The sequence below is a fragment of the Ambystoma mexicanum genome, chromosome 14 (genome assembly GCF_040938575.1).
Source record: "Ambystoma mexicanum isolate Mex_15411 chromosome 14, UKY_AmexF1_1, whole genome shotgun sequence".
Taxonomy (NCBI): Eukaryota; Metazoa; Chordata; class Amphibia; order Caudata; family Ambystomatidae; genus Ambystoma; species Ambystoma mexicanum.
The window spans coordinates 507,030,050-507,048,276 of record NC_090940.1 but is presented as its reverse complement, the minus strand read 5'-3'; the positions used below and the strand labels follow the sequence as shown (position 1 = coordinate 507,048,276).

General features: G+C 48.1%; 1 protein-coding gene across 2 annotated transcripts in view; it reads left to right on the top strand.

The window, feature by feature from the left end:
* The window catches only part of SETD3 (SET domain containing 3, actin N3(tau)-histidine methyltransferase), an 800,835-nt gene that overhangs the window by 688,589 nt on the left and 94,019 nt on the right, over positions 1 to 18,227 (top strand). For both annotated transcript variants that reach the window (XM_069637733.1, XM_069637734.1), the window contains exon 9: positions 2,146 to 2,220. In XM_069637733.1, coding sequence (XP_069493834.1) covers positions 2,146 to 2,220 — 75 coding nt within the window. The remainder of the gene's footprint in view (positions 1 to 2,145; positions 2,221 to 18,227) is intronic.

The window sequence follows — 18,227 nt, the reverse complement described above, 5'->3', positions numbered from 1 at the left end:
CGGTCGACTGTGCAGGCGAGAGCGTCCTTGGATTAAATGTTACTTAGGCGAAGGGAGCACGGCGGCTTTGGTTGGCGACGGTGATGGACAACAATGTCCAGGCGCTTCTCCTTGTGATTCTGTGGCGGTCCCCGTCTCCGGTTGGCAGCCTGTCGTAGGTCTGTCTACCAGGGAGCACTGGCAAAGATTAGCAGTGCACAATGGTCCCTCGTAGCTCGGGAAGAGGGTTTCTAACCAGGTCCTCTCTGTGTCAGTCCTTGGAGACATGGCAACTTTCAGATTGGTGAAGTAGAGCAGCAGCAAGACTTCTCTTCCAGCAGGGCTTCAAGGTTAAGCTTCAGTTTCAAAACCAGTTTCTCTTCAGCTTCTGGACAGAAATTCTAGCAGTGAGAGGCCCCCAGATATACTAGTTGATCTCTCATTCATACTGCTGGGTGACACTCGGGCAACCAATCGGTCAGAAGGGCATTCATGCAGGCAGGCAGCCAATCAGGTGCATAGTACATTCAGGCCATTCGCTTCTCTCCAGGCACTCACAACAAGTTATGTGTATTGGGACGAGTACCCAGCCATTCAACAATCCACACTGCATTCATACCAGTTTCGGGCAGGGCTGTCTCAGTCATTGTGTCAAACACCAGAAACCAGACATCCACAACAAGAAGTGCATATTGGTCACACACTCCATTCACCCAGGTCCTACCCACAGGGTGTACCCACAACATACAGTCACTGGGAAGGCTCCAGCCAGTCTGGCCTGGACTTCACAACAACACCATATATGGAACTTACACCCAGCAGCCAGTCAGGGGGAAGGGACAGAGTCAGAGCTTCCCAGGACTTTGGGAAAACAAGGTAACATGCAATAGAAAGCAAGAGGTCACAGGGGCCATCTTCTTTCCTATCAGGAATCAACTGATTCAAATGGCAGGGCCTGGGTATCCCAAAATGGAGGATACTCAGAGCACCTGTCAAATTCAGCATGGAGCTGCCACCAGTCCATACCCTGCTCTGTGGGCCACCCACAGGTGCCCAAAAACATGCACTAGGGGCACAGGGTTGTACCCTCCACCCATGGGTGCCATAATGGTATCCCATGGGTCTGTACACCAAGCCAAAAGAGAGAGCTGCACCGCCAGGAGTCCCACATGAACTCCTGCGTGGAAAACACGACAAAAGCAGTAAAGGACAAGGATACGGAGGCCCTGTCCCTCCGATGTATTTCCAGTATCACACTCGGGGACAGTTTCGGGCCGGCCACGGGCCGAAAGGCTGAAAGGCCGAGGGGCCAATCCGACCCTGGGGATAGATTTGTGTTCAGAAAAGTCTTTGCCCCAAAATATATCACCACTTTGTCCGACTCAAACGTCTGCACCCTTATAACACCCTGACTTGAACACTGATGTACTGTCTTCACTGACTAATCTCCGTGTGGCTTGATTGCAGCCACTCCTGTATCTTGTTTGTCTAATGGCTTCTTTGCACTCAGCTAGGCCCCCCAAAAATGTGTGAGGGCCAAGGTGGGCCGCTGCTGCCTCCTTAATTCACATGCTAATCTGTTGATACAGGTCTACATGCTACACAATTACACCCATTCTAATAACCAGTCATTTCAGCAACTATTCATCTGTAGGGATGTCCCTTGGTATGCATTTTCAAAAGTAGACACATTTTTTTCCAATCTACTGTATACTTGCTAGTTTTCAGCTGGGGAAAAGTTTATACATTTTTCTGTTTTAATGCACATGATTAAAGATAATGTGAACACGAAAGCTTATGATTGGTCTTCTGTGGAAACATTGCTGTAAATGGAAAATGTTTCCCCAAAGCTGTTCTGTTGCAAAGCCATTTCCCTGACACAATCTCATGTGGGCCTTTATGGCAGTACTTTATTTGTTAATATGCATATTGCCTGTTTAGAAACCTTTGTGCAAACAGATGTCTTTAATGTATATTCTAGAGAGCCCAAGAACTATTACTAGCAGGATTTCATCAAAGGTCCATTGCTAACCCTGTTACGCCAGATGGTGAGGAGCATCATGTTGGCTACTGTTCATTAATATTCTATAACACACAACGAGGTACATGGGCTTCAAATACAACCTCATAAAATGCAATAAAACTGGTTTCCTTGTCTTGCACTAGATCACAACCGGGTACAATTTAGAAGACGACCGTTGTGAATGTGTAGCACTGCAAGATTTTAAGGAAGGAGAGCAGGTAAGGAAATAAGTCGGAACACCAGTATACTTCGTGTTATGCTTTGCCCTGTTTGTTTTTTGGAAAGTTGTACACTTTACTTTTCTTTGCCATGCACTGAATGCCCGCAGTTAATACTCGTCCAGTTGCAGTGAACATGTATCTTCAGCACTAATCCCCCATCATATGTTTTACTGGAATTTCTAGTTCTAATACGAAGAAATACTAATCTGTATTTTATCTTCTTTGTGTAAGTAGTCTTGAATTGACTATTTTTAATTATTGATTCTGCAGGACTCTAATGGTGCCAGAGTTAAGGAGGAGTTATGGAATTTTCAGAACCATATAAAATAAATTTCTGATGCTTGTGAATCTACTTAGAATCACATGCTGTGCACATAGTCCGACATTTACTGGTAATTGGAAAGTATTGCATCTTTTTTTTCAAAGATCAAAAAGGGACATCGACATGGGCGTGATTGTAACACTATCCCTAATGCGACGTGAGGTGTACCCAAAATCCTTCACATGTCGAGGTACCCCAGATTGTTTTTTTCCACCTTTCTGGTCGGTCGCTTAATGAAGAGCTCGTCTTTGAGTTTATATTGCTAGTGACTGCGTCTGTAGCTCACCTTCCGTCAGACATCAACGACTGTTCGACGACTGTTCAACGACTTCTCGACGGCTGATTCAGTTTTGCTGATTCTACACCTCCAGCGTCTTGACAGCAGTCCCCACACTCCCTAACAGTAGGGAGTGTGGGGACTCCTTTTGTACTGAGTCTTCTCTTTGAGAATACCATTTCCTTGCCCCTTCCCTGCTTTCTGTCTGGCTGCCTTTTCCCTCCATTATGGAGGATACTCCGTTAAAATGTTGCCTGTCACGTAACTGGTACCTCCCTCGTGACCATGACAAACAGTGTTGCAAGGCCTGTAAGCTCTTTCAGCCTAACACTCTTAAGGACAGGTGTTCCAAGTGATGGGCGGCCTATGCCATGCAGGCCTTGCATCACTCTCACACCGTCGCTTCGGCCGAGGAGTCCATATGCAGCCGTGGCTCCGATTCGGAAGTAACTGCAGTGTCTACCAATTCCCGAGTGCCCGTCCCTGATGAGCATGCCGCCGGCAGTGCGATGTGGACTTCACACCACAGCCACAAAGACACACGTCCTTTTCATAAGGGCAAGCACACAATCCCTCTGCCTTTGTCGACGGATTAGCTGAAGAAGCCATTAGCGCCCATAGGGCTGTCAAAGGTTTTGGTGGGGCCTACTGAACCTCACGGTTCAAGGCCCTCTGTGTCACCGCCATTGCAACAGGCACAAGGTCCTAAGGCTTCGGCTTCTCCCAGGTGCTGTCCCTAAAACTTCGGCGCACGTTGCGGTGGTGGTGAAAGACGCATCAAAATGTGCCTCACTTGCCAAAACACTTCCAAAACTCAGAAGCTTTCTAAGGTCCCTTCTCATGGCTCTGACCCCAAGAAGACCACCCCTTTACCTGAGGGGTATTCTCCAGCCTCTCCAACTCTGTCACAGGCCTTACAACAAGACCCTGTTCCGTTTAATCCGCCTTTCCCTCCCCTTTATGAATCCTCTTCCTCTGCATGACAAGGGAAAGAATTGAGGGCTGAATGGAAAAAATTTCAGAATGTATCACATTTTCAGAAAAAACTTGATGAGGTTCTTAAAAGACCACAGCCTATGGATAAATACCCCACGCCTTTAAAGTCCCCAAGACTTCTCTCTCCTGGGATTCATTTTTACTCTGTCTAGGCAAAGGCATCGCTCTCCTGTGGCTCACTTTTACCCTCCGCCTAAGGAGCATTTACCTGATCCTCCTGAGGATATCTTCCAGGATGATCAGTATGACCCAGATGATATCTATTATGTCCCGGATCGGGAAGAAGTCTCACAGGACGTGGTTTCTCAAGACCCAGATGCCTGGACCCCCAATGATGACATGGGTACTTAGTCCACTAAACCTGCCCATGACACTTAGCCAGACAATGTATTCCTGGACCTTCCTCCCGTCTCTCAGCCTTCAGAGGCTTCATCAATTGGTGATCAAATGTTGTTCAACACCTTCCTCAGGAAGACTGCAGACCACTTTAGGATCGTGACACAGGATACCATGCCCGACTCGTATTTCATTGAGGATATCCTCAAGGAGAAGGTCCCCTTCAGCCAGCCCATCTCGCTACTAAACTCAGTTAAACGCCTTGCACCACCCCTACTTACACCCTCACTCACTCGGGCCATCAACCTGAGAGTCGAGAAAATATTTTGCCACACGCAATCTGGTCCTTTTATATATCAGAGGACATGCTTCTCCAGACTGCCTGGTTGTGATCACCACCAGGAAACAAGCAGGGTCTCATTGTCCTCGTCTGAGTCACCTCTCGACTAGGACAGCAAGAAGCATTATGCTCTTGCAAAACATATTACTTCCTCAGCTGCTCTCAGCACCCATATAGCTAATAACAAAACTTCTGGCTAGCTATAACGATGTACAGTGGGGACTAGTGCACAAAGGACTGCAAAAATGTTCCAGAACCTACTCAATCACAGCTTCTGGCTGTGGTGAACAAAGGGCGTCAGGTGATGCAAAACATATTGAAGAACACCCTTGACTCTGCAGAGACCGCAGGACAGGTCCTGGCAAAGTCACCCTGTAAAAGTGCCATGCATGGCTCAAAAACTCTGGGTTCAAGCCTGAGATACAGGCTTCATTTATTAACACACCTGTGGAAAACTCTGTCCTCTTTGGCAAAGCAGTTGATGAGGCCCTCGAAACCGCAAAAAAGGAGCATGAAACGCTGAAGTCACTAAAATAGATTTCGGTCAAGCCGTTTGTTCAATGGGGAGTCTTTAACAGCCACCGGTCCTTGCGCGCAATCCTTTTTCTCCTCATCTCATGGTGCCTACGGAACAGGTGAGTCTCCCTGGGATTCTGACAAGGCACTTCCAGCAGCTTTCAAACCCCTCAACGGCAGCGATTTCGGCGTAGCAACGGTAGGGGGAGACATTCAGCAGCCAGAAGCTCCCCTGCCCCAGCCAATAAATGACTGTCGTACAGGTCCCCCCACTCCAATGTTTCCCCGGTTTTGTGTTTGCTATTTTGTAAATATCGGCTAGCAGAGGAAACGCTGCCTTCAACGGGTAAACGAGAATATCCCCATCTGGAACTCAGTCACAGATGAAAGCTAGCATCCTCACTAAAAGACAGACAGCATAGATTACAGAACCCAGATGTAAACAGACGTCTCTGTTTGCATGAGAGCGCAATCTTATTACATTTACAATCAGCTAATGTTTATTTTACATGAGTTCTTGAAACCAGTCAGCATCCTGTTATATAGTACTCATAAGCGATATAACATTTTCTGATGCTTGTTAATCTGCTTAGAATCACATGCTGTGCATAGTACGACATCGAGTGGTCACTGCGGAGTACTGCATTTTCGTAGTCGAAAAGGGGACGTCGACATAGGCGTGTCTGTAATACTATCCCTATAGTGACGTGCAGTGTACCCAAAATCCCTCGCGCGTCAAGGTCCCTCAGATTGTTTTTTTCCGACCAGAATACTGGTCGCCTTAATGCAGAGCTCGTTAGAGACAAATTGCCAATACCATTTATTCGACCCTTGGTCGTTTTTTGTAAGTTATCAATAAATCCTAACCCTCCTTCGACGGCTAAGCTGTTTTCACCGCCGATCAAGATCTTCGACGGCAGTGATTTCGACGGAGGCGATCCTTCGGTGCTGTCGACACGTGGCCTGGCCTCGCCGGCCTATACAGTAGGGAGAGTGGGGGTCCGTGGGGACACTTCCGTTTCCTTTCTAGAATGCCTTTCTCTTTCACCCCCCTTTCCTTCGGGGTCGTTATCACTTACAATTCTATCCTCAGCTATGGAGAGGACTCCTTTTAGATTTTGCCCGCGTTGTAACTCCAAATTCACGTGGAAGGATAAGCATAAGCGGTGTAACCACTGCTTACCCCAAGACCACAACGAGGACGGCTGTGCGGCCTGTAAACTTCTTCGCCCAAAAACATTAAAGGACCGCAGGGTCAAGAGGTGGGCAGCCTATGCTATGTCTAAGGCTGATTGCTCACCCACCACCGTCGTCGCCGAATGTGACGAGGGGGACAGTGATAACACTACTTCCGTATCGGAGGTAGTTGACCTCTCTAAGGAGCGTTCCCGCTCCTCCGCGTCTGTGCCCGGACCCGACAAGTTCGGCTTACGCCCTACTTATGGGGATGTACACCCCAGTGACGCCGACGCACATAGAAGACATAAGGATAAACACACAACCCACGGCACTCCTTCGACTAAGTCGAAGAACGCCCCAGCGCCAACGGAGATGCCGGACCTACCGGCAGCCTCTGCCGATCGTAAGGGTCACAAGCCCTCCCCGCAGCCGCATACGCGACTAACGACTGGGCCGTCCACAAATAAGGGCGCTACCACCAAAACGCCAGACAGCACGCCTCGTAAGAGAGCGCCCGTTGGCGAAAATGTCTCGGCACCGTTTAAGACCGTGCGAGAAGAGCCCTCGACGGACAGTTTAGTCGTCGAGAGCTTGGCTAGAATAGTCTCCACTGACGCTCAGAGACGGATGGCGAAGGAGTCGCCGAGCCCCGCTCACAAGGCCAGGGAGATGCCAAAACAGACGGAAGGCAGGCAGGAACCTCCCCCTCCGTCGAAGGAAAGATCTAGCCCACGAGAAAGTTTCTCAGAGGGCGAAGGGAGTATATCCTCCACGCTATGGGAGAGATCTCGACGGCTACAGGCGGAGGAGCTTCCCTTTACGCCTCCAGACCGTTCAGGGTTACCCCAGTGGACTTTAGAAAGATTTCAATCATGTATGGACAAACTAGATAGGTTTATGTCCACCCCAGAACATGTAACACCCAAGAGATCAAGAGAGATACTTCATGAAGACCCCAGGGCCAAATACCCAAGACCACTTCAAGAGGAGGTTAATACATATGACCTCATTGAAGAAGACTCTCACTTTCAGAAGGATGAAGAGTTCCTAAATATTGAGGATCAACAAGACCCTGAAGAAGGTTTTGAGGAATACCCAGACATGGGTGGAGGGGGCTTCAAAGAAGACCCAGACGGAGGTGGCTCACAGCCTTGGCAGTCTCCCAGAGCGTCAACAGACCCTGACATTCTGGATCTGTCCTCTCCTCAGACCACACCAGTCAGCCCCGTCACCTATAGATGACCAACCCACTTTCAATGCGCTGCTACGTAAAGCAGCAGCACATTTTAAATTGATACAGGGGAAATTATTCCAGAAATAGACTTTGTGGAGAAAATCAGTAAGGAGAAACCACCTACTAGCCAGGCTATTCCCCTTCTCGCCTCAGTCAAGAGACGACTTATTCCATCTTTATCAACACCTACATGGTGGTGATAGAGGGGTCAACCCAAGAATTGAGAAACATTTTAGTCCCTCACCCTCGGATCCATTATACATTAAGGGTCACTCAATACCTGATTCCTTGGTAGTAACCACCACAAGGAAAAGGGCAGGGGTTCCGCTATCTACTAGCGAAGGACCCCCAGACAAGGTGGGAAAGAAGCTTTACGCCCTAGGAAAGAGGATTACAGCCTCGGCAGCTTTCTCCACTAGAATTGCCAATAACAATACCTTACTGGCAAGCTATGCTGATGCCCAATGGGGAAAGTTACGCCAAGATCTCGAGGGAGTCCCTGAGCCCTTACGAACTCGTTTGTTAGCCGCTGTAAAAGAAGGTACTCTGGTTAATCAGAGCATCATTAAAAACACGCTAGATGCTGCGGAGACGGCTGGCGGGTCTTTAGTTCAGGGGGTACTTCTCAAGCGTCATGTCTGGCTCAGGAACTCTGGTTTTAAGCCAGAAACCCAGGTGTCACTCATCAACAAACCAATTGAGGACTCAAACCTGTTTGGTAAGGTGGTGGGCGATGCACTGGAGACAGCTAAGAAGGATTTTGATACCCTAAAGACTCTAGACCAGATCACAAGGCCTCCTAATAAGCGAGGTTACGGCAACAGATGCTTTTTTCATGGCCAACGACAAAGCCAGAAACAACAGTACTCCTCAGCAGGCAACTGGTCCTCCACTCAAGGAACCAGCGGACAATACGCTCAAAGAGGACAACGTCGTGGCAAGGGAAGAGGTCGGGGCCCCACTCCTAGAGGCTCCCCGGCTACCAACACCAAATGACCCTAAGGTTCGTTTCCCCTCCCATGCATTACCGGTCGGGGGCCGGTTAACATCTTTTCTACCAGCATGAGAGGGTATAACAGACCGCTGGGTATTGTCAACTATAGCCCGCGGTTACTGCATAGAATTCAGTCGGTCCCCTGCGTTCAGACCCCCAAGAGGAAGACGCCTAACACCAGAGCACCTCGCCATCCTTCTTCAAGAAGTCGAACTGCTACTAGAAAAAGGAGCAATAGAGGTTGTGCCTCTATCACAGGTAACGGAGGGTATTTATTCAGTGTACTTCCTTGTACCCAAAAAGGATTTAACCATGCGCCCTGTACTAGATATGCGCCCAGCGAACAAATTTGTCAAACTCAAAAATTTCGTATGGTGACCATACAGGAGGTAATTCCCCTGCTTTCACATGGAGATTACATGGCAACACTGGACATGAAAGATTTATACTTTCATATTTTAATGTTGCCAGCGCACAGGAAATAACTCAGGTTCATGATAGAGGGCAAACACTACCAGTTCAAAGTGCTACCTTTCGGCATAGCGTCAGCGCTGAGGGTATTCACGAAAGTACTGGCAGTGGCAGCGGCCCACCTGCGCAGGTTGTCCATCCCAGTATACCCTTACCTCGACGATTGGCTCATAACAGGGGATTCCTACGAGACATGCTTCTCAAATTACCAAAAACCTTAGACCTTTTGTTCCAACTGGGCTTCTCCATCAACAAGAAGAAGTCCAGCCTAGAACCCAGCCAGGTCAAGCAATTTCTAGGGGCTCTAAATCGAACAAAGGACGGCCTCGTGTTCCCCCTTCAACAAGAGGGTCCAAAATATGCTGTTTCAGATCCCTCAATATGTAGCCGGTCGAGAGGTGACCGTACGCAAAGCAATGCGATTGCTAGGAATGATGGCATCATATGTATATTTGGTACCTCACACGCGATTGCGCATGCGTCCAATGCAAGAGTGGCTCAACAGCCAGTGGTATCAGGCCATCAGACAATGGGGCAATCTAGTGGTGGTCTCACAGGCCCTGGTTCTCTCGCTGCGGTGGTGGTCGAAGGAAAACCTTGTAATAGGGAAACCATTTGCCACCCCCGCAGTGGAAGCCACTCTAACCACAGACGCATCCCTCCACAGGATGGGGTGCTCACCTATCCCATCAGACTGCACACAAGAGTTTGGACTCAGAGTGTAGCATCCAAACACATAAATCTGCTGCAACTACTGGCGGTCTTCAAGGCACTGAAGGCTTTCCAGACACACCTTCAAGGGAAGACAGTGCTCCGCCAGGTACTCCCAGAACCGCTCCAAGGGGAATGGTCTCTGGATAACATGGTCAGGGAAATGTGTCTATGCTTCCCCCCTCCCCCTCGACTCCCCTTCTCAACAAGATAGTGCACAAGATGCACCAGGAACCAGTTACCATGATACTAGTGGCCCCAATGTCGGCCCGGCAACCCTGGTTCGCTCACCTAATGGAGATGTCACTGTCTCCACCGGTGAAACTACCCTGCCCGTACAACATGTTGTCACAGGACAGGGCCAGAACGCTGCACCCATGCCCACAGACCCTGAACTTAGCAGCCTGGCTCCTGAGGTCATAGAATTCGGACATTTGCAATTCCCTCAGAGATGCATGGACATCCTTAAAGAGGCAAGGAAACCAAACACTTATTACTGCTACTCTAGCAAGTGGAAATGGTTTGTCATCTGGTGTAGGGCTAAAAGCATCAACCCCGTTGACTGCTCTCCCACACAAATTGTTCTTTACGTAACTCACTTATTAGACTCAGGGTTAGTCTTTAATTCTATTAAGGTTCACCTAGCTGCACTTTCCGCATACACTACGTCTCAACATAAAGTGTCATGGTGGAAAGTTTGTTATCAAAGCCTTCCTGGAGGGAGTGAAAAGGATCCACCCTCCTATATCTAACCCAGCTCCCGGATGGGACCTAAATGTGGTACTAACCAGGCTTATGGGCTCCCCATTCGAACCCATGCACAAAGCAACACTTAAGAACATCACTCTGAAAACTGCTTTCTTAATAGCTATCACCTCCATTAGGAGAGTAAGTGAACTACAAGCGCTCTCTATACTAGACCCCTTTGTACCAGTTCACAAAGATAAGGTAGTTCTACGCATGCATCCTAGGTTTGCATCGAAATTCATTTCTAAATTCCATGTCAACCAGTCTATAGAACTACCAACGTTCTTTCAAAACTGATGTGCAGGGGGTATCCATTAGTATGGCGGGTGATGGCTCGGGCTGAGGGGTATCACTGGGTACAGGTGGCACCTGAAGCAGATCCCACGGACTTGGGCAAACATAAAGACTTGAATATAGCACAGTGTATATATGTGTTAATTGTATAGTTAAGTGTGTTGAGCTTATAGCGAATAGGAGTGGCAGGACGCGAGCACCCTATCCCTCCATAATGGTCCTAGTAGGCTAGCCATTAGGGCGGCCTTACCCTGCGGAGCATCGAGTACAGGCAGAAGCCAGAAAGTGCTAGATGCGGGGGAGCCTGAGATCCAGGGATGGAGCTGGGCAACAGTTGGGGAAGGGGTTGGGGGGGGTTGGAAGATAGATTGGGGGGTGGGGGGTGTGGGGAGTTGGGTGTGGTTGAGCGGGATAAGGGGAGGGAGGGGTGTTTGGGGTGTGTGTAGTTAGAAGAAGTTTGAACTGGGATACGAGCCTAAGTAGAGGAGAACGAGCCAGAGTGGGGGATTGCGAGGCCGGGGTGGGGGTTGGTATAATATCAGGCCATGGGGGACCTTAAAATGATCACGTGGAATGTCAGGGGTCTAAACAGTTATTTGAAGAGAAATAAGGTTATGCTCTACCTGCGCAGACAAAAGATAGACATTGCGTTATTACAGGAGACTCATTTGACAGAAGAGAGACTGGGTATGATTAAGAGGAAATGGAAAGGAGTGGTGGTGGGCTCAACATACTCCGCCTATGCTAGAGGGGTCCTAATCTGGGTGGCCCCGCATGTCCCCTTCCATGTGTTGCAGGAAACTGCTGAAGCGGATGGGAGAATGGTCATACTCGGGGGATTGGTAGAGAACAGAGAGATACGTATAATCAACACATACGCACCCAATCAGAATACAGCGACGTATTTCAGAGCCCTGAGTGCTAACCTCGGTGTGTGCATGGGAAGTGCGGTAATCTGGGGTGGGGATTTTAATTGTGTACTAGATCCAAGGGTGGATGGATCAGATCAGAAATTGGAAAAACCTGTCCCGGCGGCACGTGTGTTACAAAAGCTGCTCAATGACTTTGACGTGGCAGATGTATGGAGAATGAAGCACCCTCTAGAAAGACAGTACTCTCACTACTCGGCCCCACAACAGCTGTCCACTAGACTATGTCTTTGCTACGTCAGATCTAATAATGGAAATGGTGCGGGTGGAATATAAAGCGAGAGTCCTGTCGGACCACTCGCCCTTGTTTGTCAGCTGGCAATACTGCCCTCCAAGAGCAAGGATCCCGACATGGCGGCTCCGAGCGGAAGCGCTTAAAGACCCTGTGTTCAAAGAAGAGGTAAGGGAGGAGATCATAAATTACTTTGAGGAGAACACGGGTAGTGTGGATTCAGCGTGCACGTTATGGGAGGATTTTAAAGTAGTGCTGAGAGGCGTAGCCATAGCAAAGTCCCGAAGTCTGCAGGGCGGTGTCCTGGCTGATTTACAAGCGGCTGGGAGGGAGTTGGAAAAAGCGCAAAGGGAGGATGGCGATACTGGTTCGAATGCGGAGCTGATCCTTCAACTACAACAGTTGTGTGGGGAGCATTGGGATAGGTTGTGTAAACTGAATTATAAGAAATACATAGAGAGGCAGCACGCGGGTGGTGACAAGACAGGACGGCTTCTGGCGTGGTTATATAAGAGCGAAACCCTCAGACTCACCATGAGGGCAATAACGAGAGACGATGGAAGTGTAGCTGACACCCAGTTGGGAGTTAATCAGGAATTTGCCACGTACTACAGGAAAATGTATGAGGATGTTGGGGAGGATAATCAAGAGAGGATAAAAGACACGCTCGAAGACATAGGACTGCCTAAGATAAGTACTGAAGAGAGGGAAGAGTTGGACGCACCAATTACCTTAGAGGAGCTAGAAGCGGTGATGAGACAATTGCCCACTAGTAAGACCCCAGGGGCGGACGGGTTTCCGAGTGAGTTCTATAAAGCATACATGGCAGAAGTGCTCCCTCCGTTGCTGAATATGCTAAATGAAGTGTTTGAGACGGGACAGCTGCCAGAGTCGCTCAGGGAAGCAATTATAATCCCGCTTCCTAAACCAAATAAGCCTGGGCACAGTTGTGGCTCCTACAGACCACTATCAATGCTGAACCAAGACAGCAAGATACTAACAGCTGTCTTGGCTGGCAGACTGCGAAGAGTCATAGACAAACTGATACACCCGGATCAGACAGGGTATGTTCCAAACAGGAACATAACTCATAATCACAGGCGACTCCACCGAGTCATTGAATGGGTGGGGGAGAATGAGAGTGACATGGCAGTAGTGTCCCTGGATGCGGTAAAGGCTTTTGATTCTGTCAAGTGGCCATGGCTGCTGTCGACTCTGGCGGAATATGGGATGGGGCCCGGATACATAAGATGGGCACAGATGTTATACAGTGCGCCGCTCGCTAGAGTTAAGACGGGAGCTGTTATTTCAGAGAGATGGCGGTTAGGCAGAGGTACCAGACAGGGATGCCCATGGTCCCCTATGTTATATATATTGGCATTGGAGCCTTTGGCCATATACCTAAGACAGCAGTCTGACACCATAGGCATCGAAGTGGGTGGAGAGCAACATTTGATCTCCTTATATGCAGATGATATGCTATTGTATCTGAAGCACCCGGAGGAGAATCCCCAGTATATTTTGGAGGTTATGGATCGGTATGCAGGGCTGTCTGGAATAACTGTGAATCCTCAGAAGTCTGTAATTTTCCCGTTGGGTAACTATCAGGGACCCCCCGTAGAACAGCTGCTGGGACTGCAAGCTCCTTGGGCCTCTGCTACCTTTCGGTACCTTAGGGTAGATGTGTATCATATGGTTGAACAAGAACATACGCACAACACGGAAGTGGCCGTGAGAAGAATTGAGAAAAGTATGCAATTTTGGGGGAAGCTGCCACTAGCTATGATGGGACGTAGTGCAATGCTTAAAATGGTGGTCTTGCCCAGACTCCTGCATTATTTCGGAAACTTTCCATACCTCATACCTGGGAAGTTCTTTGCCAAGCTCAATAGTATATGTAGGGACTTTTTGTGGCAGGGAACTAGATGCAGGGTGGCATTGTGGAAACTGCATAATTACTATGAAAAAGGGGGGATACGGCTCCCCAACTATGAGGCCTACTATGTAGCGGGCCAGCTGCAGTACGTTGCCAAGTGGCTCTCGGATGAATGTACCCCTGAATCCAGATTGTTTAGTGCAGACTGTGCCCCGTTTTACTTAAAAGAAGTGATCTGGTTATCCGAAACAGAAATGCAGGGGCGCCCCAGGAGGATGATGATGATGCTTGGGTGGAGGATTTGGCGCTGCGCGTGCAAGATGATGGAAATTCTGTTTCCGTGCTCCCCGCACATACCACTGGTGGCACTGGCTAAGGGAGACGTGCAACTGCGTAGGATGATTAGAAACCACTGGGAATCAATGGGGTTGCAACGGTGGGAGATGTTTGGCGGGAGGGAGCCAGCTTAAATTTTGAGGAGTTGGGCAAGGAAACAGGTCTGCACGTAGGTCAATATATTACATATCATAGACTGGCGCGGGAAATTAAGAAGACTTGGCCTGAAACTATTCTTGAAGCAGAGCCTGAAGGTAGTGCAGACGCTATATATGACATAACAGAGGGAGGGCACGAGATTTCAAGATTGTATGATATGCTCATGCTTAGGATTGGTAAAGAACCAACACAATTTAGACTAGATTGGGAAATTGAGTTGGGGGTCCCGATGGAAGATGGGATGTGGGAGCGAGCTCTGTGGTATCATCAGAAGGTGTCGAGAAACGCAAGGTTGAAACAAATACAATTATATATTACGCATAGGGCGTACATGAAACCCCTGAGGATATCAAGGTTTAAAAATGCAGGTAGACAAGCACGTCCCAAGTGTGATGAAGAGCAGGCGGACATGGTACATATGTTTTGGTCTTGCCCTGTGGTTGGGCGCTTCTGGAGCAAGATAGCGGCGAAACTGGCGGATAAAGGAGTCACACTGGTTGTGGAGTCAGCGTGGGCCTGCCTATTGGGGGGGTTCCCTAGATCGCAGAAGCTGAAGCATGTTAACAAATTGAAGGACCTGGTATATGTGTTGGCTAAGAGGAGGATCGCCATGGGGTGGAAGGCTTGTCATAAACCGCAGGTGGAGACATGGTGGAAGGAATTGCAAAAGTGGGCGGAAGCAGAGACCATGGCATGGCAGTAGTCCAGTGTGATGGGAGGGGTAGAAGAGATAGGAACCCTGTTGGCTTGGAAATCACTGATAGCGGAACTATTTGGAACGATGCCAGATTTGGCGGATTCCAATGGAGAACGGACCTCACCGCGCAGCGTGAATCCAGAGTAAGCAGACTTGATGGGCTCGTAAGGGGGGTGGGTTTCGGGGAACAGGGATCAAATTGTATAATGTACAAACCTGAAAGTGCAATGTGGCATCCTGCACTGTATATTTGGTCTGTACTGTTTTGTTGGTTGAAATAAAATAAAAAACGTTAAAAAAAATAAAAACAAAAATAAAAAAACGTTCTTTCAAAACCCATCAAACTTGGGAGAAAAAAGCCTGCATACACTTGATGTGCACAGAGCGGTCATGGTTTATATGGAAAGAACTAGACCGATGAGAAAGACTAATCAGTTCTTTGTCTCGGTGGCGGCAGGAAGAGAAGGAGATGCAGTTTCAAAATCCACTATATCTAGATGGATTGTCCAATGCATCACTCTCTATTACACTCTTGCAAAGAGAGAACTACCCTTCAAGCCAAGAGCGCATTCTACTCGAGGCACTGGGGCTTCCATAGCATTCATTGCAAATGTCCCTCTTGAGTCCATTTGCAAAGCGGCAACCTGGAGTTCTGTACACATCTTTACAAAACACTACTGTCTAGATGCCCATTCTAGATCTGATTCCCAGGTGGGACAAGCAGTATTAAGACATCTTTTCTCTACTGTTCCTTCTCACAACCCACCTCCTACTCCGGGTACTGCTTGCTAATCTATGCACAGCATGTGATTCTAAGCAGATTAACAAGCATCAGAAGACATGCATTACTTACCGTAGAAGCATTTCTGATGATTGTATCTGCTTAGATTTACATGCGCCCACCCTTCCTCCCCGCTCCGCTCGTATGGAAGGAACATAGACATCTTATTACATTTCTCTCTTTTCTGTACTCACTCACATCTAAGAAGGCTCCCTCAGGGCAGAAATAAATACAAACAGAGGGACATCGACGGGTGAGGGATTTTGGGTACAATGCACGTCATTATAGGGATAGTATTACAGGCACGCCTATGTCGACGTCCCCTTTTCGACTACGAAAAACAAAATGCAATACTCTGCAGTGACCACTGGATGTCGGACTATGCACAGCATGTGAATCTAAGCAGATACAATCATCAGAAATGCTTTTACGGTAAGTAATGCATGTCATCCCATCTTAAGTACAATAATTCAACCCTGGAAGAAGGCCCTGTTATTTAGACAGGACTTTCACGTTGTGGTACTTTAGTGCAAAGCATTAAAAAGTGGACAATACATACTGGACAGTATGGCATTCGCTTTCTGACTGCAGCATATCAACCAAATGGAATATGAACTCAAGAAAATGCTCTGACTATTATCTTTCTATTTTCAATACATTTTATTCACATAACTGTCCGCCCACTAATCATGTCTGATTTAAACACCAGGATGTTATGCAAGACATTTGTATATCCTATATGGTGAATGATCTAAACCACACCTCACTTTCACAGTGTGACACAGTGTGAAGTACAGTATTAAAGGACACTTTATTTGGGACCAGGTGGTAAGTTAATACCACATAACTGCTCTCCTACCATATGATTTAGCATAATTCAGAAAACTTTTGCAATTACTCGTGTACCTAAAGCATCATAAATGAATAGCAAGGCTGTGTACCATGTGAGAAACCTGAAGGTGTCTCCCTAGCTAGTCTCCGGGGATCTGTCATCCAGGGGCACGGCCATTGCAATTGGATCCAGTTCCTGGGGGTGGATCAGTGAGGGAGGATCCCCTGGATGTGGGTCCTCGGGGAGTGAAACACGGACAGGGGAGACACAGTATCCCCTTCCTTTGACTCCTTTCCCCCTCCTCTCACGTAGTACATTCTAAACCACTGCCCTGCCCCCTTTTCCAACACAAACACTTTCACACAGCACAAAGGACAACGGACTAACACCAGAGCCGCTTACCTGATGTGTCCCAATGCAAGGGTCAGGCAAAGTCAGGCAATTGTTCAGAATCGCAGAGAGCACAGTACGAGCACGGCAAACAGCACAATGAGACGGCTAATCAGGCGCAGCAGTTCAAGCAAAGGATAAAGGCGGCAGGAATCAAGAGGGTGGTGAGGAGAAAAGTGACCTTGCCCTTTTCGTCCCAGACCTGTGGAACCTTTGTGGAAGAGAGCCCAAGACTGCAAACAATAGCACAAGTGTCTTGCAGCAGATGTCACCGGCACACAGGGAAAGCCTACGACGATAAGCAGGAGTGAGGGAAGCTACTATGACCGTGGTACCGGCCTTGACTCTAATGACGTAGAAAAGCCAAGCGGTTTAGCACAGCCGGTGAGTTGAAAGGGAAAACGATAAGAACCAGGCTGTGTTGAGTGAGAATTGCAAAGGGGCACATTTGAACCAAGTTCAATGGACTGTGTAAAGAACTGTAACAAGTATTGAAGGGGAGACCAGCTGCAGAGGGAAACCGACAGCACGTGGGTGCTAACTCGAGAGACTCTGGTCGAGCCCCATATGAGAGAAACTACAGATTCCAGAAGGCCATAGGAGATCCAGCGGAATAGGTCAAAGTGTTCATACTGAGGGTCAAGCAAAATCCCTGTACAATCAAGACTTAGATCTACAAACTAAGTGAAAGAAAGGGAAGTGAATCCCGCAGTGAGAAGAAACAAGGGAGGCGACTCTCAAGAGGGGCAAAGTCTAAAGTCCCAAGCAACAGTGTGTTTGGATTTCTTTAAAAAGACATTAAGATTTGTGGAATACGATACAAGAAGGGTCAGTGCCCAGACGAGGGAGATCCAGGGGTGAACCCGTCACCCAGCGAACATTGGAAACTAACTTTTCATTTGTTAAAGGAACTTTTGTTATTTTATTTGAACACGTCGGGTCCTTGCAGGCAAGAGACTTTCAAGAGAAACGAGATTTGGCCATTGCTGGCCCTGATAGCTGAAAGCTCGAGAGTGTGCCCTGAGAGCTGCCATTAGAACTGTCGTCTCGTGCTGGAGAAGCTGGAGACTGTACTGTACTCTGCTCCAAGGTCCCACTTTACCCCATGCTCCAAACATGGGGAAGGGAGACCCAAGCTTCCTGACATATTATTTGAGCACACTTCTTTCTTTTCTTGAGAAGTCTCTTATAACCCATTTTTGTATTAGTTGTGAGGTTTAGCAATAGGTTTCTTAGTATAGGCCCTTTTATTTTGACACAACACTAGGGCTGCCTTATTTTTCATTTGATGGTCAACGCTTGCTCCCATCCTAGATTTAGTTTTAGAATAGGCGTTTTTACAACCTGCATACAGC